The 27,890-nt window shown below is 34.8% G+C and overlaps 1 protein-coding gene across 3 annotated transcripts; it reads right to left on the bottom strand.

Moving 5' to 3' along the window:
• Nucleotides 1-1,031: 1,031 nt before the first annotated feature.
• On the bottom strand, nucleotides 1,032-27,890 carry LOC131144152 (uncharacterized). 3 transcript variants are annotated; one of them, XM_058092589.1, is made up of 6 exons: nucleotides 27,498-27,773; nucleotides 27,051-27,127; nucleotides 26,632-26,950; nucleotides 20,456-20,560; nucleotides 20,308-20,355; nucleotides 1,032-1,477 (listed from the first exon to the last, which is right to left on the bottom strand). In XM_058092589.1, the coding sequence occupies exons 3-6, from the start codon at nucleotides 26,890-26,892 to the stop codon at nucleotides 1,238-1,240; spliced, it is 654 nt and encodes a 217-aa protein (XP_057948572.1). In that variant the 5' UTR covers nucleotides 26,893-26,950; nucleotides 27,051-27,127; nucleotides 27,498-27,773; the 3' UTR covers nucleotides 1,032-1,237. The 3 variants fall into 3 exon arrangements, with proteins under 3 accessions (XP_057948572.1, XP_057948570.1, XP_057948571.1); XM_058092587.1 differs by lacking the exon at nucleotides 27,051-27,127 and having other exon boundaries at nucleotides 26,632-26,969; nucleotides 27,498-27,890; XM_058092588.1 differs by lacking the exon at nucleotides 27,051-27,127 and having other exon boundaries at nucleotides 27,498-27,763.

The following is a 27,890-nucleotide window of genomic DNA, read 5'->3' on the forward strand; positions in this document are numbered from 1 at the left end:
TTGCTTAGTCGCTTCATGAGTTAAATCATTATCCTTATATACAAATTTTTTAATGTAAAAATAAAAATAAGATGAGCTTGTCAATGTAGAATATAATTAAAATTAAAATACTCACAAATTTTCTTTTAAAAATTGAAAAAAAAAATAACATCATTAAAAAAAATTACTTTTACCATCTTTTAGTTGTCATGCAGAGCGGGATTGTTCTTCAAACACTAAAAGTGCCTTATATAAATACAATGAAATATTTATAATTAATCTATATTTTTTATTATAATATTTTCTACTTTATCTTTCTTTTCTTTGTTAATCATACTTTTTAGTTATTATTTGATTCATGAAAAAGGATCATAGGTTCCATTAAAAAAATTTTATAATTTTAAAAAGTATTAATAATATAGACCGTTACAGTTTTGAGTTTTTATTTTTATTTCTAATTTTTATTATATTTTTAAAAAATGAAAATATCATTGCCTACTACATGAGTTTACGTAATCCTTCAAAAAGAGTTTTTTTTTTTTTTTTGTTGGTAGGAAGAAATAGTATTATGTGAGTAAATATAATACCATTTTTCCTATGAAGACTTACCAATTTTACGCCAAGCTGGTTGAAATGGATGTTGTCAAAATTGGAAAAAAAAAAAAAATTGCTTTTAAAATGATCCCAGGTCAACATTATGATGAAGGGCGGTACAGTGGCAGAAAACAAGAGCTCCAAAGGGAGAACCCGAATTCGTCCCGCCCACAATCCTGAACTCACCTTGGGACATTATTTTTATCTCCTCCTCGTGGCACCAAGGGATCTACCTTTTGCTGGGAATCCGAATCCACAGCATCAACTTCTAAAAAACAGATCAAGGGGTTTATCCACAAACCCGAATCTATTTACATCCCTAACCAGGCCCCATCATAAAGACAGTTTATATTCACACAGGTAATGAAAATTTGTTCTTTAAAAAGAAGAAACTGAGAAAAAAGAGAGAAGAACCAAATAAGCAGTCCCAACCAGCAAATGGACTAAAACAAAACGCGTTGGGAAATTGGCTTCGTTTATTTATTAACTTCGCACAATCAAACGATACAGTTGAATTCTATTTTACAGCAGCAGCAGTAATTATCCTTGTTCGGAAGATTTATTTGTTTTTATAAGTAATTTACCCGTGGCAACAGAAGACAAACATGACAACAATCAAGCATGGATATATTTAGATTTCGGTATAGAGTTCAATAGTGTAATATCAACATGCAGATGCAATGGCCTCCAAAAGAGAGGCTGCAAACTGCATCTGAGTTTCTTCATCAACCCTGGAAAACAGAGGAACATGGACAAACAGGGATTTATGACCCTTCTGTTCTGCGTACCGAAGAGAGTGATAGTAGACGTAATTGCAGACAAAACGTCCCGCATCATCAGATGTTGTCACGTCATAGCCTTTCTTCTTCAAGAACTTTAAGATTGCCTCAACGGAGCAAGAAGTCTACAAGAAACATTTTTTAAAATGGAGAGAGAGAGATGCAATTAGAAAATTATTGAATAATTTCCCTGTCAATTTGCAGTATGGACAAACATAATCCAAAATATGGAAAAAAAAAAGAGATCAAGAATGTTAAAGTTAACAATAACAAACTCCCTCATAATTATCTTATTTAACAATTCACCAGTAAAATTATAGATTTGATACAAACTGTCTCACAATTATCCTTTCTTTTAACAATGCACTAGCAAAATTATAGAATTGATACCTGACCAAGGAATCATTAAACAAATAAAAAGTCGATTTGACATTGATTTGAAAAAAAAAAAAAAAAAAAAAAGCTTATTTATTGATTAAAATTAGACCTTCTAATTAAGCAATCTAAACCAACCAGTGTAGTGGGTCAATAGCAAGAGCTTTTTCCCACGCCTTAAAAGGATAGTTTCAATCCTGGGGACAGAGTCTGGATTTAACTCATGTCAGTTTTAATTTTTTATAACAAAAGAAATGTGTAGAAAGGAGAACAGAATTATGAACTAAAAGAGAACCAGATGTCCTCAAGAAAAATTCAAATATATAACAAGAAAAGCAAACCAGAAAACCTAAAGCAAAGTAAGAAAGCCTCTTCTTGATCTCTTCCCTCCATGTTTAAGGGAACAGTTCCAAAATAGCTAGTTGACCTTTTCTCATGTTGCTCTTCCCACCAACCAAAGTTAACTTCAATGACATCCCAAGTGACCTCCCCCAGTAGGGATATGTTTTGTTTGCAAAATATCTATTCCTAAGAATAAGATGGAATACAATGAAAATGTAATGAGAATTGTATAGGGGTGCAATAATTTAGAAAGAGATCACATGCAAAGCTCGCATTATTCCATCCCATATGAAATAGGAAAGAAATAGACATTCCCAAGGTGAAATTTGGGAATAGTCATTCCTTGTTTGTTCCTTGTTATGGAATCATAAAAAATTTAAGATTTTATTGCTTCATTGATATAACAGTTTTTTTTTTCATTAACTATCAAATTATTACATCATAACCACTCATTTTCTGAACCAAATAACCTTAGGAGAAACAAAGGAGACAGGATACCATCTCTAACATAATCCTTCGAATGCTGCTCATTTAACAGAATCCCTAATGTGATCCTACCATATCCTCAAAATGAGGAACACCTTCTAAGCCTTCATGAGGACTTAATGACACATTGAGGATATCTCCAACTAAATCAGAAGAATTTGAAGCATTTGAAGCATATTTGTATCATTCACAAACTTCATCCAACAATAAGCCATCACATCACAAGCAAGATCACTATCAAAATCACACCATATCATTATCAAAGCTCATGACAGTTTATAGCTTCTGGCTCTTCACTACCTCCATTGGAGCCAAGTCAAGCTCACCACCTTGATAAAGTATCTGCGACTCGGCAGGTTCCTAAGCGCCATGGTTTGCATATGAGCTAGTCCATCTAGGCCCTATTCATTGGTACCTAGGCCTCCTACGATCATTCTACAGGAGGTTTGCGATTGAACTCGATGCCCCTCCTCCCTTTTTTCCCCAGTATTAATTCAAAAAAAAGAAAAAAAAAATCTATATAATGGGTTGTTTGGTATTAGTGTCAAAAGTTATGAAACTGCAAACTAAAAACAAAAACCAAAAACTAAAAACTAGCAACCCATTTGGTCAAGACTTCCAAAAACAAAACAATTAAAGCTTAATTAAACTCATATTCATCTTTGTCATTGAATCAATAACAATATGCAAAAAGTATATAAATTTTAAAATATTACAATGAAAATTGAATTTAATGTAAAATTTTAATTAATTATATCTTTAAACTCATTTTTTAGTGCTTCAAGAACAATCTTGTTGTAAATGACAATTGAAAATTGATAAGACTACTCCTCCATCTCTACCTAGGAGAAAGTCATTTTTTACGCCTCTTTTTGGGCACATTCTTTTGGGATTTTTAAGGGATTATCACTGTCTGATGTCCAAAGAGATTGGAAGGCAGCTTCAATGTAATTGCCCTTCTTTTTAGTTTTCAATTTTTCCTAGAAGAATTCTTATCCTCCATTCGTTGTAACTACTCTTTTCACTAATAGATCCTTTATGCTATCAAAATAAAATAAAATAAAATAAAAATAAAAAACATGACAATTGAAAATAGGGAAAAAAATTTATTTTTTGAATGACTTTTTACTATTTATTCAAAATTTTAGAAAATTTACGGATATTTTTAGTTTAAGTATATTTTAAATTCATATGATCATTTTATTCTTATTTCAATTAATTGTATAGAATGAATTTTTATTCCAAAAAACCAAATTTGGAAATTACAATATCATAGCACAACTGCAAACCATGAAATTTGATCTTCAATTTTTTCCAGAAACTTACACAATAGATAACTAGCAACACCAGCAAACATGTTGCCAATTGTCATAAACTATTTCTTCATTTTACAGCAACGAAAGCAGAAACAGAAATACTACCAAAGAGCCTTTAAACAAGCCTACTCTAATTCCACCTCAATTCTTTTCATTGTAAAAGGTATTACAGCATGTTAATCTAAAAAGAAAAAGGGCATCTCGGTGCACAAAGCTCCCGCGTATGCGGGGTCCAGGGAAGGGGCGGACCACAATGGGTCTAAAGCACAAAAATTTGCTTGTACCATCTTCTTTCTTCCTACAATTCTCAGCATTGCCAGCAGTCAATAAAGCATGGAAACCAGTCAAACCACACAATTGACTTCAGATTGTATCATAGAGCTTCTTCACTTTTCATTGATGCAAGCAATTTAAACAGTCCTGAACATTTTACAGAAGAATGGCACAAACTCCTGCCTAATTTGATAAGATCCAAGCTTGCTAAAATATTGAAACAATCAAACAAACAAGCACTTGAAACAGCTACACAGCTACATTCATTCTATCAGCTGTCTACACTCATATCCTCCATGACAAAACAGGTCATCGTGTTTTTTCTCATCACCTTGACCAACTTTGGCCTTCCTCTTTTTCCAGCAGTGCAGCAACTTGAATCAGATTTACTCTATACAGTTGCAAAGCTGTTTTTCTCATTGCATAGAGCAAACATTTCAGACAGGTTTCCTAATATTGCTCTCCAATAATGCCATTGCTAACTTTTCCACAGCACATTATTTTTTATATATTTTCTAGAATTCTAGTAGGCACCATCCCAGCATCACAATTTTAGTACATATTTCATGGACATTTTCTTAAATCCCCAGCATTCATATCACGGATTGCCTTCTAAAGAATTCAATAAAGCCATGATAATTTGCAGAAAAGGCAGCTGCCCCTCATCAGCAGATGTTTCTTTTGCATGGAAGATGCTGAATCCATTGACCACACATTCCTGCACTGCCCCTGGACAAGGAACCTCTTGGAGCCATGGCTTTTTCCTTGACCAAGCAGCAGTGGACCATTGCCAGTTCTGTGGGGGAGGAGTTAAGGGCTTGGAAACATATCTGTGTCACTAAATAGAAGAGGTAAGTTTTCACCCTCATCCCCTTGCCATTTTTTGGTGTGCTTAGAAGGAAAGAAATAGAAGCACCTTCGAAGGATTGGCTACGCCCTTACAGATTAGTAATAGACCAACGGATTACTAGTGTTATGAACTGGCACGGTGGACTGTTTCTGAAATATCCTCTTGTAATTCTTGATTTTTATGACATCCTGCAGTGTGAGTGATCCTTCTTTGTTTCTTGTACTTGGGCATCCCATTGATGCCCTTCTAAAAAGATTTCATTCACTGATTAAAAAAAAAAAGAATTGATAAACTGCTACATGCCTGAGCACCCAGCCATCTAATAAATTTTTCTTCACACGTGTAAAGACACCTAGCCTTTTGCAAAATCCACCAAATTATCTATCAAGGCCCCCATCTTGACGAACCAAGAAAAACATGATATACTCCTAATTCTTCTCCAAAACCCACCAAATTATCTCTTAGGGAACCCCATCTTTCTTGGAATCACAAGTACAAAATGAGCTCCCATGGTCAACCAAGCAGAATATGAAATTCTTATTTTATGACTTCTTCAAATCACTTTGTTAACCACCTTCTCTATGCGGATGACATTCTTATTTTTGCCAATGGCAAGAGAAGTTCCATTCGAATGCTTATTAAGACTCTGAAGAAGTATGAGGATTGGTCTGGTCAATTGATAAATAAAGAAAAGTCAAGTATTTTTTTGTCAAAGAGAATTGCTTTTGCTCAGAAGAGATCTTTGTTAAGGACGACTGGTTTTGCGGAAGGAGGTTTCCCTGCTACATACTTGGGTGTTCTTTTGGTATCGAGATATCTTACGGCCCATATTTTAGAGCCCCTAGTTGATAAATTGAGGAAAAAGATAGCGAGTTGGAAATTTAAGCTTTTATCTCAAGGGGGGCGCCTAATTTTAATTAAGCATGTATTATCATCAATGGCAATTCATCAATTGGCGGTATTGGACATTCCTAATACTGTCTTCACAAAGATAAATTCTATGTTTTCGAATTTTTATTGGAGTGGAGTAAATGACAAAAGGAAAAGGAATTGGTGTTCCTGGTCTAATATATGTAAGTCTGTTTGTGAGGGTGGTTTGGGTGTTAGGGATTTGAAGGAGGTAAAAAAATCATTGCATATGAAGTTTGTGTGGAGATTGTTAACTATGGATAATCTATGGACTCAATTCTTTAAAGTCAAGTATTTGTATAAGAAACACCACTTGAGAGAAATGAAACTAGATAAAGGAACCAGATTTTAGAGATCAATTGTTCGTGTGATTCCTGAAGTTTTAGAGCATGTCTGTGTTCGAATTAAAGAAGGGTCGACTTCTTTCTGGTTTGATCGTTGGTTAGCCTCCGGTCCCCTTTGTGCTAAGGTTCAGGAAATCAGTAACCATAAGCTACGAACTCGAGATTGTTGAGATAGAGATGGGTGGAATGTTGATTTATTGGTGGATCTGTTGGGTGAAGATCAGGCTGAGGAAGTAATGAACTCTGCTATTTCTTGCAAGGAGGGTCCAGATACAGTAATTTGGGAACCTTTAACATATGAGAAATTCACCAAGGCGAGTGCTTGGGAAATTATAAGAGAGCATAAAGAGGAATTCTCAGTTGCAAAATTGATCTGGCATCCTATGTTGACAAAAAGGGTGTCAATTTGTATGTGGAAGTCTTGGTTCGCTTGTCTTCCGGTTGATACTCATATTAAAGAAGTAGGTGTTCAGATGGACTCTCGATGTGATTGTTGTTCAAATGCCAAGATTGAATCTCTAAACCATGTGTTTTGCACCAGATCTTTTGCTTAGGAGGTATGGAAAAAAACAGCAGTGGCGTTGGGTGTTGGTTGTATGGCAACGAGTACTTAGAAAGGCAGAGTTAATGTCTGGTTTAGTTGTGCAAGATGGGCCTCACGGTTAGGCATTTTGGTAGGTCTTATACCTAGTCTCATCATTTGGAGACTCTGGACTCGTCGATGTAGAGCCAAGATGGAATCAATTCATGATTCGGTGAGAACTGTGTGGCTTGATATTAAATATTGGTTGAGATCCATTTCAAACAAGTTAAATAAATGTGTACCTGCTACTTGCACGGATATTGCAGTCCTTCGTGCTTTGGATATTCAAGTAAAAAATGTGGGGGTTCGTCTTCCTCGTGTTGTCAGATGGTGTAAACCTGGGATAGGTTGGATTAAGTTGAATGTGGATAGGAGCTGTAGAGGTAATTGTGGTGGTGGAAGCGTGATAAGAGATGAAAAATGTTTATTTAAAGCAGTTTTTTCCTCATTATTGGGTTATGGAACAAATAACATGGCTGAATTGAAGGCGATTATTTTAGGTGTAAAGATCTCGGATTTGATCAAGTGGAGATTGCATGTGACTCTGCTTTGTTGGTTCAGTGGATAAAACTGGGAAGTGCTCGATTTGGAACTTATGGGAATTGTGGGAAGAACTTATGCTAGCATTGAGAGGCATACAGTTCAAAGTGGAACATGTTTACAGGGAGGCGAATAAAAGTGTGGATTTCTTTGCCAAACAGGGTGAATCTGGTATTTCTCGATCATATAGTTGTCAGGATGATCTTCCTCAGCAAGTTAGGGGAATGATTCGATTGGATTTGTTGGGTTTTCCTTCTTTGCGCTTATGATGTCTTGTGTTATCTTCTGGAGTTTTATTTGTTTTCCACTTATAGTTGTTTAGTTCTTAGTTTTTTTGTTTGGTTGCTGGTCTTTGGTTTTTTGGTTTGGTTTATGTTGGTTAAGTTAGTTTTAGGGTCTTGGAGTTTGCTTTTGTTGTCCCAAAGTCTCAAGATTGGAACCACGGTATTCCTCCGCCATAAGTGAGGGTTTTTCTAATAAAGCTTGAAGGTGCCGCCCTCTTTTACCAAAAAAAAAAATCACTTTGTTAAAGCTTGATATAAGAGTAGCTCAAGTTTTTAGGGTAAAGCAGTAATCTAACTGTTAAATCTTGCTATACATTGTTGGCCCACAACCTAACAATTTTTAGGTCAAGTGGTAATAAGAGGTCCTTGGCTCTAATCTTGTTGCCCGCATTTCTTGTGTGGTGTTTGAATTATAATATTACCTTTAATGGGTATTATTTTTATTATGTCTCTCTCCCCACATGTTATCTGACTGCACGTACAGGAGAGTGTTAAAGTTTGATATACATTGTTTGCCAATAACATAACAACTTAAGTTTTTAGGTGAAGTGGTAATCTAGCACTAACACACACAAAGATTTATGGAATGACGTGTTAGTTTGCCAACAAATTTATGACTATGCACACTTTCCCTACATTCTTGGCATTTTCTGACTACACACAACCTCTTCTAGTCTTACTCTCATCTTTAAACACCATAAAATTTTGAGGCAATGCTATCTTCTACCTAAAATAATTTCTTTTAGATAAGAAGGATGATCCCTGTACCTACGACTCATGGCAACAGCCCAAGTTTAAAATAGCATATTATGAATGGTGAACTCAAAAACTTCTAAAACAATGAAAACAACACACTTTTCAATTAGGAATTATTGTGTTCCCCTACATTCTTATTTCCTTTTCAATTTTTTCTTTTCTCCCCCCTGCCTGCTATGAGGATCTCTTGTCCTCTCTCTTTGTCTGTAATTATCTCTCTTCTTTTTCTTAGTATATTTCTTCTGCAATTAAAAAATCAAAGAAAGAAAGGATTAACCAAAGTTATATCTTTCAGTATTTAATCAAGCACCTAAGTTGCAATTATATGGTTAACTAATTTATTTAATACAATTATAAAAACTAAGAAGATGTCAGATGAATGGAGAAAAAACACTTTAATACCTATATACAAAAATAAATGAGATATTCAAAATTGTAATAACTATCGTGCAATTAAACTTACGAGTCATATGATGAAACTATGAGAAAAGGTAGTTGAACAAAGATTAAGGTTAGAAATGAAGGTCTCAGAAAATCAATTTGGTTTTATGCCTGGGAGATCTACCACAAAAATTATATATCTTTTAAGAAGATTAATGGAAAAGTTTAGGGAAAAGAAGAGGGATTTGCAGACAATATTTATTGACCTTGAGAAAGCATATGATAGGATACCGAGGGAAGTTCGCGGTAAGTTAGGTGTAGCTCCTATAGAAGATAAGATACAGGAGGGACGACTCAGATGGTATGGACACTTGCAACGTAGGCCACATAGTACACCAGTGAGGAAGAGTGAGTTAGTTACTGTGGGGGGCAGTAGAAAGGGTTGGGGTAGACCTAAAATAACTTGGGAGAAGATAGTAAGGATTTAATATCCCTAAATCTGTCAAAAGAAATGGTACATGATCGCATAAATTGACGAAAAATGATTCATATAACCGACCCCACTTAGTGGGACTTAAAGCTTGGTTTTGTTGTACCTAAGTTGCACATAAATTAATGTGAATAAAATTAAATAAAGGCATTGAAATTATTTATTTCAAGATTATTAAGTTTTATAAATATATTTATCAAAATATCAAATAGTAGGAACTAAAAGTCACATTTTGACAATTTCTAGTGCAGTTTATATGATTTTTAGACATTCTAATAATACATTGTTACAATTAAGTCTACAATTGAAATAATACTCAAGCTTATATATAGATATTTTATATAATGTATGTATGCATTATATTTACTTTGTAATAACTAAAATATGATATTTATAAGACATAGCCTTAATGGATTCTATTTTTCAAAAATTAAAAAATTGAGAAGTAGGCCATAATGTGTGTGAAATTAATTTTAGAAGCAAATTTTCAAGTTTAATCATCAATTTATTGAACTTGAAATTAAAATTTGAGAATAAGGTGAGGCACATGTGTACCTAATATTATAAGAAAATTGAGTTTAATCATCGAAAAAACTGAATTACCTTTTTTTATTTGAACTTGTAACATAATAATATGGTGTAATTTATATGTTTTTAAACAAATTAACAACACATTGTTGTAATTAAACTTTTAACATTAATTAGAGAGAGAGCAAAAGAGGATTTAGGTGAACCTAAAAAGAGAGATGGTGGTGGGATCAAAACCTGTTAAGATGAAAAGAATGTGGTTTTAGACATGACAATAACATAGAAATTAAGATTTGGACAAAGTATAAAGATGCCAAAAGGCTATTAATGAAGCAAAAGTTCCAGCCTATAATAATTTCCATACTAGACTAGGTACTAAAGAAGGGAACAAAGACATTCAAACTTACTATAGCTAGAGAAACAAGGAGTAGAGGATAGGCACTACCAAATGCATAAAAAAATGGCAATGATAGTGTTCTAGTTAGTGAAGAAGATAGAAAAGAAAGCTGGCAAACTTATATTAAAAAACTATTTAATGAAAACCAAGTAGGCAACTTAAACTTATATTCGAAAAATGAGAAAAAAAAAACTAAAAGTTTGAGACTCAAATATTTTGGAAATGCATAGGAGAAAATAGAATAATAGGGTTAGCTGGTCTATTAAACAAATAATATAAAGACTAAAAAAATGTCAAGTGAATGGAGGAAAAACATTTAATACCTATTTACATAAATAAAGGAGATATTCAAAATTGAAATAACTATTGCGGGATTTAAATTATATTCCATACAATGAAACATTGGGAAATGGTAATTAAACAAAGACTTAAAGTTTGAAATAAGGGTTTCAGAAAATCAAATTGTTTTTACACCCGGGAGATCAACTACAAAGCAACATATCTATTAAGAAGACAAATGGAAAAGTTTTAGGGAAAAGAAAAGGGGCCTTACACATAGCTTTTTTTGACCTAGAGAAAGCCTATCATAACATAACCAAGGAAAGGGAACATAACAGGTATACTGATGTAAAGATGTATAGTGAAGACTGGTGTTGGAACTGCAAGTGAAGAGTTAGGGAATTACGAATCACAATAAGTGTATATCTATGGTCTGCTGTGTGTCTTTATCTTTTTGTTGTAGTTATGAATGAACTTATTAGGAATATCCAGATGAGGATCCATGGTATATGCTTGCACACAATATTGTCATGAAAATAAAGAAGAAAAACCAGCATCAACTAAATAATACCATCCACTCTCGGTTAACATCCTGAAAACAGCCCCTTAACAACAGCAACCAGAATCTAAGTTGAAATTAAGGAGAGAAACTTTTGAATCTAGATATTTTAAGATAAGTAGAAGCAAATTTGTAGAAAGCATTAAACTCGATGGTTAATATTCTATATGACTGTCGCGATGTTCCCGGACGCGAACTTGGGACGACCCAAAAATGACGATGATAGTGTGTGGGTTTTGAAAATGTGATTTTCGTGAAAAACAAAGTATATGGAGTCACCACTAACCTTTTGAAGTGTGGTTAGAACACTTGATTACTATCTCGTTAGGGGTAGAATTGGTTTGCGCTTCCAGAGTCAGGCTCAAGAATTCGGTTACGTGAGGGGAAGGTGTTAGCACCCCCTACGCGCCTGTTCTTACGAACAATACTTAATTAATCGAAAATTATCCCAAAATAAATCTAATAAGCCTTCTTATTTTACTCCCTAAAAAGTGGGAAGAAAATGTAAAATAAAATACTATATAGATATTCCCTTGGAACCAGGGCATTCGTGCTCCGAAGAGCTCATGCCTCCCTTTTAAATCATCGGGATCAGAAAATCGAGAAAATATGATACAAAAATACACTCCCGGGATTTTTGAATTTTTTTATAGGATTTTCTAAGTATGAAGAATAATAGTCCAGGAGGTATCCTAATCTCCTCTGCCAAATCCAACTGATTTCATTCATAACAGAGAAACATGTCACCCGTTGAGAAGTTAAGTTATCAAAACTGGTGGTATAGACATTTTCATGACGATCAGTAGTAAACAATTTTTTGTTTTCAGAATTGTTCTCTACAATACTCTACTTGATCACTGTAGTCCCATTGATAAGCTGGAAACATGCTCTTCTCGTCACTCCCACCCGTTGGCATTACCGTCTCCGTGCATGCCTGCAAGACTCCTCTCCTGTCAGCTTTATATTAATATCTATAATTTCATGCATGTATAGCGCTCGCCCTTGCACTGTTTATGGTGAATTTTTATTTATGGGTCCTATTTGGAACTTGGAAAATCTTAAGGAAAGGAAAGGAAAATATAAAAGAATTCATTCTTATATGTTTGGTTATCAAGAAAATAAGAAAGAAAAAAAATAACAAATCAATGAATAAAAATTTATTTTAGGGATGAAAAATTTGGAAAGATGAACTTTAAAAGTATTTTGTATTTTACTATTTTCTTAATTTTATAACAATTTTTATATTTTTTCTTAAATTCTAAAATAACGAAAAGATAATTAAGCAAAAGGCAATAAAAATCGAGTCAAAAAATGTTTTTAGATTTTTCTGAATTTTCTGCACTTTTGAGAATTCATCTCTAAATTTATAATTTTTTTGTGATTTTTATGAAATCTTTTTATAAATTTTTCAAAATAAATTATTTGAATAATAATAATAATAATAATAATAAGAAAAACTGGTAAAAACCAGTTCGGGGTAAGACCGGTCAATCGTTCACTGGTCTAGGGAGGAGACTGGTTTAAGGCCGGTCAAGGCTAAATGGGCCACGTGTCATCTGGTGAGTGGGGGAACACATGTAGGTGAGGATCGCTGAGGTGGCACCATCCTGAGCGTCCACAGAGAAGGGAGATCCAACGGCCAAGGGAAGAACTTGCACGCGTCTGTTCGCATTAATTGCGAGGGAGACACCTAGGACGCGTGGCAAGTGAAGCAGCAGTTGCCAATTGCCATTATTGCAGCTGACAGAAGAGGATCTTAGCCGTTGATGAGGTGCCAGATCCAACGACGGTGAAGAGAGGCGCCCCCCCAGCATTGATTGCTCGGGGAACAGGGTTGACACGTGTCGCACGAAGGAGCGAGCCTTCATTGATACCTCTAACGTACGCGATCTTCACCGTTGGTGTGGAGCGATGATCCTGCGGTGGGGGATGAGATAAACGTGGATCGCTGACATGGCCAACTCTCAGTCGTGCGATGAGATCTAGATCCTACAGTTGTCAACATATCGCACACGGATTGCCCACGTGGCCAAATCTTGACCGTATGCAGAAAACACAACGTGAATGGATGAGATTAACCCACATCACCCCTTCATCGAACGGCAAATGGGAGGCCACACGTCTTGATCTTGTGCCTCCGAAGCTAATGATACTTAAACCAAAAATTTTTGGTTTCCTCAGTTTTCATTTCCCATTTTCATCTCTCTCGTTCTCTCCTGTTCCTCCCTTCTTTCCCCTCTGTTCGTTCGAACAGTCACAGAAACCCTAATGGTCTCTACCTCCCCCTTCTTTTTCTCTGTTCATCTGCCCTGTAACTCCACGAACAGAAGCCCTAGGGTTTTTGTTTCTTCTTTGATTCTCTCTCTTACCCTTCTCAATCTTTCTTCCTCTTCCTTTCTCTGTCTCTTCCTTTCTGTGTTTGCATACCAGAAACCCTTGTTTGAAGCCTCCTCTGTAATTTTGTCAAACTCTCTCTGTCTCTCACCCGCCCTCCTTCGCGACAACCCTCGGAGGAGTTGTAGCTTTTTCCAAATGGAATACAACTATGAAAAGCCTGCCCTGGAGGACTTCGAAGGAAATGGTTGGTGTGGATTTCAGAGAGGCTCACTTGAAGTCCGAAAAAGATGAGTTCTTCCTCCTCTCTCTCTTTCTTTCTTTTTTTCTTGACTTTTATTTGTTTATTTTTGTTTGTGATTTGATGTGTGTATGTGAACACTAGTTGTTCCGGATACTGTGTGTCATTCTCTATGTTATGTCGATGACAATGTGAGTTATTGCTTGTTAAGGCTTCGGATCCGAAGCCTCTAGCTTGGTATCTGGTTGTAGGGTTGGTGTAGAAGACGAGAGAACTCGTCTTTGGCCCGGTGAGTGGAGTGAGTTAGACCAGGTTGACTCGCACGAGTCAATCCAAACGGGTTGTGTAAACTTGGATGAACCCGAGCAAGCCATGTGGGCTCTGTCACAAGTGGGTTTTTGGGTTGTTGGTCGAATGGGCTTGATTAAGTTAAATTTCAAAATGGGCCAGTGTTAAGCTTTGAAAATGGGCCGGCTCAACTTAGATTTTAAAAAAGGGCCCATATTGGATTTTAAAAGGGGGCCGGCCCAACTTAGATTGTATTGGATTTTAAAAACAAATCGACCCAATTTTATATTTTTTTAAAAAACAGTGGCTGGATTTTTAAAATGGGCCAAGAACCTTTCTTTTGAAAATGGACTCTGAAGAATTTTAAAACAATGAGCTGGCTCGGTTAGGTTTTAAAAGTGGGCTGAGCTTGTTCTAAACCGGAGTTGGGTCTGTTTTAAAAATCTGAACTGGGCCTGGGGATCATTTTAAAAACGGGCCTGGGCTGGTTAGTTTTAAATGGGCTTGAGGCCAGGCTTTGAAACATGCCCGAGGTTAAGAGATTTAAGGGCCTGGGTTCAATGGGCTTTTTTCTTTAAAATTCAGACCCGAGCCCGGAGGTTTCTAGGATGGGCTGGTTTAGCTTTTAAAACTGAAATTGGGCTCCAGCTGGGTTTTATAAAATGACCTGGACTTGGTTTTTTTTTAAATGGAACCGCATTTTTTAAAACGAAAGTGGGCCGGAAACTATTTGAAAATGAACTTGGGCTTCAAGTTAGAACATGGTTCATTCGAAAAACCGAACTCGGGTTCGGGTTGGGTGGTTTGCTTGATTCAGAATTAGCTCAAGTCTTTAAGCCTGAGACCTAGGGAAAGGGAGAAGTACCTGTTTACACATTCACGCACTCAACAGCATTATATGAACTGAATGATACGAGAAATATAACTTTGAATTCTTACCTTCCCCTTCTTCTCTCCTCCTTCTTTGCTTCCTCCCTTCTCTGAATCTGATCTCTACTTCTGACCTCCGAGCTCCGGCGGTTTTCTGTATCTGCCACTGACTCTCTCTAATTCTCTCTGTCATGGGTGAGTGCTGATCTGTGCACAAGATGGTGCCCTCTGGTCTCTGCTTCTTGCAGAGCTCTCTCTCTGGAATTCTCACCTAAGCAAAATTGCTTCTCTAATTCTCTCACTCTCAACTGTATCCTCTTTCTATTTTTTCATAAATCTTGCAGGGGTTTCCCATGCTTTCTGATTCTCAAACTTTGCAGAATTTCCCTATGCTTTTCCCGTTGTTCCTTTTGCTACAGTGAGACTCCCTATAAATAGGGAGTCTGAAGAGTTCAATTGGCGCCAAAAATCCCCCACTAACCGATTTTCCCAACTTATTCTCTGCACTGGCAAGGAATATTTTATTCCCATGTGATTTTTTTTTTTTTTTTTGAATTTTTGTTGCTAACTGCCTGCTTTGTTGCTCTTTTTCATGCGCAGGTGAACCAAGAGGTCCAGATGGCATGCTGGGATAGGAGGGCTTGGCCTCTGCTATTTTATTTTTTTCGTAATTTTCTTTTTGCTTTTATTGTGATGTACCCTTGGGTTTTCTTTCCTGCAACCACTGTTTGTACACTAATGCATTTTACTTTCCATGTATGTATGTACCCCACATGTAACGTCACCCCAGCATGCACCTCACTGTGCACGTGCTTGTTTCTAAATGAAACTTGTGATGTATTTTAATTTTGACTCCAGGGTTGACTAAGTGGCATGAACAGTTCCAAATTGATTTCAAATCCTGCCAAAATTGCTGATTTTAGAATTAAAACCCAAAACTTTGAAAATTAAAAAGTCTTAACTCCGAGTTCTAAGAAAACCTAACTACAGGACTCAAAAATCTGAAAACCTAATAAAGGAAATAAATTGGAATTTTAGACTGGAATCTAACTAAGGAAACATTACCAAGGAAATACATCCTATCAAGGACCGATTATTACAGGGACTTAATTGGAAAACCTAATAAAAGAAAACAAACTTTGAAAACTAATTTTGAGATTAAACATAATCGAAACCCACTAATTCAAAAAGGACTTAATTTTTGAGTTTTTTAATACTCGAACCACAATACCTTGTCCTAAAGGAAATTTGTTTTGAATTTTACAGAGACTTAACTTAAGACAAAGATTAATTTTGCAGCTAAAAGGACTTACACTAGGATAACAAAACCAAGGTTCGAGAAGACTCAATTTTCTTTTTAAAAAAAAAAAAATCTAACAATTTAATAGACTCTATCAGGGGCTCAAATGAGAGCTACAGAACTCGGGTCGACATCAAAAGGACTCAAATTTGAGCGTTCAGGGACTTCGGATCCTAATTTTAAAATCCAGAATCACGAAGGACTCAAAGTCAAACTTTATTAATTCTGGGTCTTCTTAGGCAAGCCTGGTTAAAATTGGGGTGTCGACAATGACAGCTACAAGACCAGTTATATTATATGGAAAAAAATGCAACATATTCAAAAAGTAAAAGTTGTGGATGAGAATGCTACGGCAGATGGGTGGTCTCTACAAAGAAATTATGAAATGAACTCATTACAAATGTGTGGTAAGGTAGACATAGCACCCGTAAAAGATAAGGAAGGATGGCTAAAAAGGTTTGCCCTACAAATTGCGCATGAGGATTCATGTGGCAAATCTGAGCTAGTGAGACTAAATGTTTGGTGCTGGTTTTGGTTGTTGTTTTTGTTTTATTAGTATATCCTATTTTCACTAAAGTAAAAATTTTACAAGGAAAACATAATATGATACAGACCAAGAAGTTAATGAGACAGTCCTAACTATTTTTTTTTAAAAAATCAAGTTATATTTGAGCTATTATGCCACATACATGTACAGATATAGTAGTTGTAGACTCTTAGTGATAAATGTGCAAATACAAAATTTTGATTGACGTGTGTACATATGACTCTGCAGAATGGCAACCTACCTCAGCTAGCAGGACTTAGGCTTGGCATTGTTGTTGTTTATGCATAAAATACAATACTGTGATGTAATAGGCATGTGTTGAAAAAAATCAAGGATCCTATGTTGAAACATCTAAAACTTAAACAACAATTAAGGGATCATTTGGTATCACTTTCAAAAATTATGAAAACGAAAAACTCAAAACCAAAAAGCAGAAGCTAAAAACCGAAAACTAGTAACCTGTTTGGTCAGTATTTCAAGAATTAAAACAAATCAAAATTTTGATTAAAACAAATATTCATTTTTGTCCTTGAATCAATTAGAAATTATGAATAATGATTAAAACAATAAAAGTACAAAGTAATATAAATTAAAAATATTATAATAAAAAGTAAATTTATTATAATTATTTTACTTAATTATTATATTTCAAAATTCCCTTTAAAAGAACAATCTTATTGTATATGACAATTGAAATATAGTAAAAATATTTTCTAAATTGATTTTATTATTTTATTTTATTTTTTGAAATTTATGGGAATTCTTTATGTTATTTATGTTTCAAATCATATGATCATTTTATTTTTATTTTAATTAAAAATATAAATAAAATGAATAATTTAAACCCAGAAAAGTTATTTCTGGATACTAAAATATTCTAGCAACAGGTTGACAAAACAATTGAAAATTATAATATATGATTTTCAATTTTTTCGCAGATAGCAGAAAACTATCAATAGCAACAAAAACTGACAACAAAAACAAACACATTTCCATAATCTGTTTCTTCACTGTACAAAAATGAAAACAGAAAACAGAAAACAGAAATGATACCAAACAGGCCTTAACATATCCATGTTTCTACAATTACTTTGGTAATCATTTAATTTTATAGGATGCATGTCAAATGCACATAAAATTTTTAACACTTAAAAATAAATAATGAATGAGAGGGGCCAAGTTTAACACACATACTGCAAAATTAAATCTCAAAAAAAAAGGGAAAAAAAGGATTTAGTACAGGATTTTAAAATAAAAAATAGTTCATTTAGAATCAACTTGGTTTTTTAGCACAGAAAAATAAATAGTGGATATGGATTACATGAAGTTCAATAATTCCTACAAGTACGCAAAATATCACTAAAAGGACACCACCCAACCAAGCAATAAATAAACTAGACCAAGGTTAAGAATCAAAATAATCCTACCAAAATAAAAGGTTTGGATGGAAAGTGTTAGTGGTAAAAAAAAAATGTATGAGAATATTTTTTTCATCTCTTGCACGGGCAACTCAATCCCATTAAAAGCCTATTTGTTTCTATATGACCGAGAATATCTACTAATAACAGCAGCAAATGATGCTACAGTTGGTCAACCACAATAATTTATACTCTTTTCTTCTAAAAGTCACATTCACACTTCCATACATAATATGGATCAATTCCCATACACATGAGAAATATTTCAGATATTAAAATGTGGAATTCATTAGAATTAAAATTTGAGACATCAGGTAACCGGACAAAGCAGAAGCAGGAGGTATCACTTCCACGAAAGTTGTGTTCTATTCCATTTTCCAGCACACAATGCAATTTTAGCATCTGAAATCTCAATTTCTACCAAAACATTATTTAAATTGGATCCTATCTAAATGCCATTGTCTAGTCAATCCAAAATCTTGCTACTAAACCAGATTCCATTATTAACAAGATCGAGAGGCATTTTCTTTGGTCAGGGGTAGGGAATTTTAGGGATCATTTGGTGAGTTGGGAGGTGGTTTGTAGGACTAAGAGGGAGAGTAGCTTGGGTCTTAGAAATTTGGTGTCTAAGAACACGGCTCTTCTGGTTAAATGGCTTTGGCGGTCCCCACTAAAGGTTTCTTCCTTGTAGCATAAAGTTATCAAAAGTAAATTTGGACTTTATGGAAATGGGTGGATATTAATTTGGGTTCTAGATGTTCTTCAAAATCCCATGAAAAGCTATTTCCCAGATCTACCCTCTCTAAGCTCTCTTTATTCCCCAATCCCATACCAAATTTGTTGAGTAAGGGCTGTAATATCCATTTTTGGAAAGACCTTTGGATGGGGAATGTTGTTTTGTCCACCAATTTTCCTCGCCTATTTCGCTTGAGCTCAAGGCAAAAAGATCCCATTTCTTCTTTTAGCGTAGACCCAAGCGGTCCTTTACCTTCTTGGGATGTTCACTTTAGGAGAGCCTTGAATGATAGGGAAACTATAATCTTCTTTGTTGTTTATGTTGAACAATTGTAGGGTATCTTCTGAAGATGATAGTCATGTTAAAGCTTGATATACATTATTGGCCCACAACCCAATAGCTTAAGCTTTTAGGTAAAGTGGTAATCTAACATGGTATCAAAGCTGGTTACCAAGAAGTCCTGGGTTCTAGTCTTGTTGCAAACATTTATTCTGTGGTATTAAAAAAATTATTGTGTTCTCTATAATGGGTGTTATTTATCATGTATTTGTCGCTCCACCCGGGCTGCACGTGCAGGGGAGTGTTAAAGCTTAATATACATTATTGGCCCACAACCTAATAGCTTAAGCTTTAAGGTAAAGTGGTAATCTAACAAGTCGAACTTGGTCATCGGATTCTTTGGGTGTTTATTCTTGTAAATTTTTCAATGAATTCTTGGTTGGTATCAATTTCTCCTTTCCACTCTACAAAGTTATTTAGAAGGTCAAAATCCCTCCTAAAATCAAAGTGTTTCTTTGGTTGGTTGTGCTCAATAGAATTAATATTAATGACTTGTTGCAAATAAGGAGGCCTTTAAAGGCTCTGCCTCATGATATATGTATGCTTTGTTTTGATTGTTCAAAATCTGTTTTACATCTTTCCTTGCATCGCGATTTTGCATCGAAGGCTTGGAACAAGCTATTCAATTATTTTGGGGAAAGATGGGTTTGTCCTAGAACAGTGGAGGAGTTCTTGGAAATATCTTTTGTGGGGTTTGGGAGGAAGAAGGAAGGAATTGCATTATGGAATTGTGCTTAATTTGCAATGTTCTGGGGCTTGTGGATGGAACATAATTTGCGTATATTTTCAGGGAAGAAGTTACCATATTGGTCAGCGTGGGAAAAGGTTCTTTTGATGGCTCCTTTATGGTGTGTGGGCGTCTGGGCAATGGAAATTTCAAGGGGATGAGTATTTCAGATGTTCAGCGTGATTGGCAATCGCTTGTTAAGGCGTGCTGATTTTCTTTTGTTATCTTTTACTTTTTGTGTTTTCCTTTTTTTGTTTTTCCTGGGGATTCCAGATTCATTAAGGAGATGCCCTCCCTCTTGATTGTACATTCTTTCTATATCTAATGAATTTCTTTTTCTATATAAAGAGAAAAAAAAAAAAAACAATAAAATTGTGTTAAACTATGTTCCGTAGAAACTACTGCATTTATCACCAGGTCACCAAAACATGACAAAACACAATCTTAAATAATTGCAAATTACCTCTCTTGTTCGAGAAGTTCCTCCATCCTCAAGAACAATTGGGAGTTGCTAAGGTTCCAATTCAAAAAATGAAATTCAGCATTAAAAAATTTGGACATAACTTAATCTAAGTTCATAAAAGGAAGGTACAAAGAGGAGACATATTAACCTGAGGTTGCCATCCAAACTCATCAGGGCAACAGAAAGTCGCTTCATTTACTGCTTTCCGTTCAATGGCAAATTTTTGTGCCCCACTGTTCACCCCAAAATGAAGCTGAAAATAAAAATGATGTAAAGCATTATAGAGTTACAGTTACTAAATGGCATTTGGTAAAATTAAGTGTTAAGTGCTGAATACTGAATTCAAATTTGATATTGTGAACCAGTTTTGAATTAAACTTGAACTGGTCACTGAATCAAAAATCTGAATTATTTTAACTATTTGGTATCTCATATCCAACTATGTGTTGTTTTTCAATTTTAACCTTCTCAATGCTTACGAGTATAAATGTTTGATAAAATTAATGAGCAATTACATAGTTTCTAATTTAACATAAATATTATTTTCTTGAATTATATTCAATTAATAATCATAAATAAAAATAATATAATTTAGTATTGCATAAAAATAATTTTATTATTTTAACTTCAATCACTTGGGTATTGAGTTTACAATTGGAAAAGAGGCCTCTGAATCTGAATTAGACATGTCTAACTGTATCAGTGGAATTTAAAGAAAATTTTCAGAACTGCCATCAAACATTTTGATGTCTAACTGATTCACTTATTTAGTGAATCAGTTCAAATATAACCCCTATTTAGAGGTCATTCAAATTAAACACCCCCCCCCCCCAAAAAAAAGATAAATCCATAGAACTTTGCAAATCGCCAATAAAAAGGAATTATAATCACTCTGTCAACCTATTGTTTGTAAACTGCTCTCACAATATCAAAGATTTTAATACAAGTACAGAGCCATTCAAAAATATTATTTGCATACTAATCCACCCCACGCCCACCCTCCCCAATTATCTGCATGGCAATGAAAGTCGAAACACGACATGAGAAATGCTTCACACCCAGCAATGCCTATCTTCAATAGATAGAATCATAGACGATATGTATTTAGGGAAGTGGCTGCAAAATAGCATTGCATCCAAACTCCAATAGCATTGCATACAACTCCAAACACGCACACTCTTCCCCTGGGAAGAAAATAGCAATAAAGATGACAGCAACAACAATAACAACAATTGCAGAGCCGGAAATTTGGGATGATGCATGCAAAGGTGAATCTGAGGTTGTGTATGTGTTTTAACAGAATCAATTGCGGTTATTTTTAAATTCATGAAACTTCAGGAGGGCCCTTGTAAATTCTATAACGAAGATTAAATTTTAATAGAACTTATTAGTGAATGGACGACAGGGAGGGAAGCCATACCACCCCTTACCGATCCTCTTCCCCCCATCCCTAACAATAATATAATAATAACAATAAAGGAAACAATAAACTGACGTATGTTAGAATATTTGACACTGGAATTGCTAACATTGATAGTATTAAGGGATATCATAAAATAAATTGGTACTATCTTTGAGAAAAAAATGAAACTGCAAAATATTCACTTAAGCAGGGCACATACAGCAATCAAGGAACCAACATAACTGGGTTTGGGCCAAGGTCTTAAATTTTGATTTCGACTCAAATTTCGAAGCTCCAAAAGTACAAAAATTTCAACAAAAATTTCGATTTTGATGTCAATTTCGATTTTGATTTGAAAAAATAATAGAAATCAGAAGTAAAGCATGAAATTCTTTGTAAAGCTTTAGAAATGGTTAACAAACATAATAACAGACAACCATATAAGTTTTCGGACTAATATATTACAAGTTAAATACATCTATGTGGTGTATGAGGTGGAAAAGTTGTAATATAGTATGTGTATCAAACATATTTGTAAGATAATATACATTAAACATATTCAGTTAATAAAAATGAAATTCATAAATCATTTAAATATTATTTATTATACAAATAATGATAATTTAGAAATGAATGATTAAATAAAATGTTGCTATAAATTTATTTTTTCATATAATTTCAAAAGTACTTGTAATAATCTTTTGTTTCGATAAAAATAAATAAAATAAATTAAGAGAGAAATTTTATTTTACTCCTAAATTTCTCCTTTGAATTTTGAGAAAATTTCATTATATAGTTAAAATTTCAACAAGTTTCACTAAAATTTTGAGATTTCAATAAATTTTAGATGATTTGTTGAGTTCTCGATGGAAATTATGCAAGACAGAAATCAAGAGCCATTTTGATTTTGGGGGTGATGGAAACCGGAAATTTCGACAATTTTGTGGAAATTTAAGACCATGGTTTGGGCAATGAAAACAGGTGATGTACAAGAGCCCGGGATTGGTGCAGGCTAGGAACGTGCAGGGCCTGGAACTATTAATACAAATTTGCACTTGGGCCAAATTTTTAATAATACAAATTTTCAGCCTCTTAAGGCCAAAGGGTTTTGGCCAGGCCACTACTGTTTAGTAGTACAACCTTTTCTTCTAAACTTATTATGTGGCCGATGTTAGGAATTTAAAACCAAGGAATCTTTCACACGCAGAAGAGGCTTTGCAATAGCGGAAAGGCAAAGGATTTCATCTCTTGGGCAGGATTCAGTAAAGGCTTTATGGGTGAATGGGTTTGAAGAGGATGGGTGCAGCAAGTTCTGGCATCAGGCAGAGTGTGCAGGCGGAGGAGAAGAAGGTTCGAGGTTTGTCAAGTGGCACTTCTCCAGTGAGAGAGAAAGATTTGAGATTATTGTATAATTTTGTCAAGGTGCCAAGTGAAGGGGAAAGGGATGATTTGCATGCTGATGAGGATTCAGGTCATGCAGAAGTTAGAGAAAAGCAGAAGAGCCAGACATAAGTTAATATGGTTGTTTATCAGGTAAGTAGTCAGAGCTAGCAAGGACCCTAACAATGCAAAAGTAGGGTCAGATTGTGGCACAAAAATCTCTAGTTGAGGGCAAGTCAGCAACTTCCAAGAGTTTTTATTCTTCTCAGGCAGAAGGAAGTGGAAAAGAGGAATCCTTCTGCTGAGTATGATACAGATGAGCGGGTAAGTTGTTTGAAAAGAGAAGTTTATGGCAACTCTAATATTGAGGTGCACTTGAATAGGTCAAAGTTAGGTTCAGTAAAGAAGATTAGGGTGGAAACACTATAAAAGAGAAGGAGAAGAAGAAATGGGTGGTGCATCTGATGATGAAAGAGTCTTAGATAGTGATTCTGTTTGAGATAGAGGTCTACTTTTAGATGAAGCTTGTGATCAATGTGTAATTATTTATCAGAATTTCCAGATTTATTGGGCAGAATTTCCTATGCATCTCCATCTCCACGGGACAGTTTATAGTGTTTCCTATATTTGAGGACGACAGAACAGGTAAGGAAAGGAGGATGAATGACCAGACTAAGGCTTGAATTTTGCCCACCCCTGGCTCTCAGATGGGGGAATCTACTGGGATGGGTCTAAAGGCTTAACAACTGTTGGAAAAAATGGGTTAGTGGTTGCTGACCCTGAAGCAAAGAAATACGTTTGTAAAGGACCATGGGAATTAGTGAAGTTGGTGTGCTCTAGTACTATTAATTATGATGGAAAGGGGTTGAAAAGGGGATTTCTTAGTTAGCTGCTAATAGTTTTTTTTTTTTCTATTTTGTTGTGGTTTTGTTTTCTTTATTTTCCCTTTCCTTTTTCTTTTTTTTTCTCCTTACTGAGGATTACGTGTCCTCTCTTGAATGTAATTCCTTCTTTTTTCATGCATCTTCTTTTTTATCTAAAAAATTAATGAATAAACGCATGTTTATTACTTTATAGTAATCATGATATGCTATTCTCTACATGTTTATAATTATTATTTCTTTACACAATAATACATGCTTTTCATACATGTGCATGTGCCTGTTGATGTTTTGCCACTCCTTTTGGTAGGGGATCATGAACATTTGATTCCCCCTTTCAAGCCGAGGATGAGTATGCAACTTAGGGTTTTAATGTCCAAATCCACAACCAAAACTCTTTTGTGTATTCATAGGATACTTTTTATAATTATCTAGATGTTGCTTTTCCTCATTTTTTTAATTTTATGACTAGGCTTTAAATTAGGGTTGATAAGGTATGAGCATAATATTTCTTTCAACTGTATATGATTATTTGATCATATGCCTTATTTATTTGTTTATGCTTTTAGGTGTTGTTTCTTTTATAGTCCATTCAGTTTATTCACTTATTACTTATAATGCTTTAATTAGATGGTACCATGTTCATTATTTTTTATGCCTTAATAATTGAATAATTCCATGTATACCTATGCTTAAAGTATGGTTGAATTTGAGTTAATCTATTGAGAATTAAAAATACCAATTTGCTAAAAAGAAGATAAAATGTGCAAATTGAGATGGTACCAAGTTTATTATTTTTTATGCCTTAATAATTGAATAATTCCATGCATACCTATGCTTAATTTATGGTTGAATTTGAGTTAATTTATAGAGAATTAAAAATACCAATTTTCTAAAAAGAAGACAAAAATGGGCAAATTGAAATGCTTAATGTATTTTTTCTGGGGTTCGTTAACCTTTTCGATTTGAACTTAACTACTAGACCCTAAACTTCCTTTAGGATGCCTTTCAAAGTTTGGAGGTAGGTTTTCACTCATTTTTTTCCTAAAGATGACAACTCCACTAGTTCAATTAAATTCCTATTATCTATACAAAGATTCCTTTATTAAAGTTATAGGGTTAAGGGCTAGATGAGCATTGAGGTTCCTACCACTAATGCACGATAGGTTTTGTAGGTTCCTATTATCCTAATTGAATGAGTTAGAGGTGGTGGTAACTATGATCGCATTGTTCAAATATAAAGCCCTACAACAAATAAGTAGTATTAGTTCTAATAAGAATTGCAGATCAAGTAAAAACTTCAGCTTTGGACGTGACTTTAGCTTATTAAATAGGAAACAAAGAATGTGCGAAAAAGTTTGGGAAGCATCCACTAACCAAACCCCATCCTATCATTTCTACAAAGGTAACATAAAGTGTAGAGCATTTAATGTCAAGGCAAAATCATTGTTCTCACCTATTCAAATTTCTCCTAGAATGGAGATTCCAAGAAACAATATTCCCATCAGAGACAATAAATGTACAAATAAGGACTATGAAAATTGGAATAATGGTAAGGCTGAGGAAATGCATGAGAAAAAAAAAAGAAAATTTCTTCCTTCTAGAACCTCCCAAAACAGAATCTCCCCAATTCAACACTATATTACACCAAAGGCCAAAAAAGATGAGAAATCTATGAAATAAACCTCCAAGGGATCCCAACATTTGTCATAGACCCTATGCTAACAACACATCACCTTATGCTGAAGGGATCTATCACCAGGGGAAGGCATCACATCTATTTACTCAAAAGGGGTATATTTGATAAAATTACGAGTGAAGTACTAAATACTAAATGCAATTCTGAATTTGTGAACGCGGTTCTCTAGATCAATCTCTAACTCTCGGTGTTTGAATTAGTTTAGTTGTTTGGCAAATAACTAATGAATGTGTGTGTATAAGATTTTATGGAAGACAAAATGTGTACGGTGGAAGATATGAATCATTGTGGAAATTAAATTTTTTTAGTGGTGTCTAAATAGACCTTTGAGCAATTCAACAATACGAGACCTTAGAACACAAATGTCTTCATCATCTACTTCAATCTACAAGCAACTCACACGTGAACTCTAAACAAAGAAAAAGAATAGATGGATGGGAGACAAACACGCTTGAGTCTAGTGTGATTCCTAGGATAAAAGGAGCACCCCTACAACCTACCAATCTACTTAAACCTTCTCAGTCACCAGATCGCAAACAGAAACAATCCTAGGATTGCCCCCTAAAGGGACACTTAGACATGTAAGAGGACAACTTTGAACCACACAATTACCAACTCAGCCAACAGACAGAATAGTAGAATTTAGGCTAATACCAGCAATCCCTTGAAAAAATTAATCATCAACGCAAAAATAAAGTCCCAAACACTCACAAGTCACAACAGTGCAAGCAGTCAGTCATGGACAGTATTAATTTAGTATTGTTTGTGATTTTTCACTTCTGGTACCATTGTTGTCAATGCGCCCTAAAAGAACTCCTGTATAAGGATGCTACACCCTTTGTTTGAGAATGTCAACTGAATTTGAAAAAAAAAATACAATTTGAATAAATTATCATTTCTTCTGAATAATTTCAATAAATATATTTTCTGTAAAACAATGGGGACTGGCAAGATAGACTAACCCAAACAACTTGTTCACCGCCCGAAGCATCTGTTTTTGTGAATCCCGCTTCAATGACCTTGCAAAGCATGGGAAGTGCACCATCTCCGGCTGTTTCCAGAACTGTACAGCTCCCAAGAGTAACATCGGCAGGCAATCCTCTCCTTTCAACAAAACCTTTCAAATTACTAACAATAGTCTCAGTAGGATTCTCAGCAACTCCTTGAAATTTCTTGAATCCAGTTACATGAATTTTAACAGCCTTAGGCCCTTCGGATCCCATATCCTCGTTACGAATACGAATGCAATTCCCTATTCTGGACGAACAGTTCCACTAAAGCCTGCTTACAACAACCACCCCTAAAATTACAAACCTAATATCAGACTCTCAGCGAAGCAACAATAAAGCGATTAGGCGAGAAACAAAAATCCAAATTTAACTTGAACGGCTGGACTAAAAGTTGCATAAAAATGCACATCAACAAAATCAACCACTAAAGGCATCCCAAATAATCAACCTGAGAAAGGGGAAAGAAAAATCCAACATCAATTCAAAACTATCAGACTTATATTCCATAATGATTCAATAACAACAAAAGAGGGTAAACTCGACTCCAAACTAAGAAATGAAGATTGCAATCTCGTGAGGATACTTGAACAAATTAAACCAACATCGAGTAATTAATAAACAAATGCACCAGTAATCGAAACAGAAAAGTCTGAAACCAATGAAAAAATTGCAATGAGTGGAGATGGAGAACCATCCAAACAGAGAGTTGAACAAGTTCGTTTCTCCAAACAAAATGATTGAACAAAATTTCCACAGAAATTATAGAAAATAACAGAAGAACAGCACGGGAACTGTAGAAAACGAAGATTTGACAGTACCTAGGGGCTCTTGCCGAGTCTCTTCGCGAAGGAATCGAGATTCTGGATTGCCGTCCTCAGAGAAGAAGCTTCTTCCCGACAGTTTGCCCTTTTATTAGGCCAGGGAAAGCACTCATTTTCCCTTTCCTAAATCTATTGTAAAGTGGTTCGTAATTAAGAGGAGGAGAGTTCGTGAGGTAATTTACTCTGGGGACGCCCCATAGACCCACAAGTAGGGTACCACAAACTTCAAACAATAAAAAAGAATATACTTTGTTTTATTTTTTTAGATAGCACAATGCAACTCATTGTTCTAAATGTTGAAGGTTTTTGCTACCAATCACTCGTTTGTTTTGATTTGTTGAGATTTTTCAAGGAATAAAAAGAAATATATTGTTGCCAAAATTATACACT

This window comes from Malania oleifera, chromosome 12 (genome assembly GCF_029873635.1).
Source record: "Malania oleifera isolate guangnan ecotype guangnan chromosome 12, ASM2987363v1, whole genome shotgun sequence".
In the NCBI taxonomy this organism is placed as follows: Eukaryota; Viridiplantae; Streptophyta; class Magnoliopsida; order Santalales; family Ximeniaceae; genus Malania; species Malania oleifera.

Excerpts from the sequence above, each read along its gene's own strand:
- LOC131144152 (XM_058092587.1), bottom strand. The coding sequence starts at position 26,892 with ATGGGATCCGAAGGGCCTAAGGCTGTTAAAATTCATGTAACTGGATTC. Across the intron at positions 20,561-26,631 it reads GCGGTGAACAAGTTGTTTGG|CTTCATTTTGGGGTGAACAG; the intron begins GTTAGTCTATCT and ends TTTTATTTTCAG. Across the intron at positions 20,356-20,455 it reads AGTTTGGATGGCAACCTCAG|CAACTCCCAATTGTTCTTGA; the intron begins GTTAATATGTCT and ends TTGGAACCTTAG.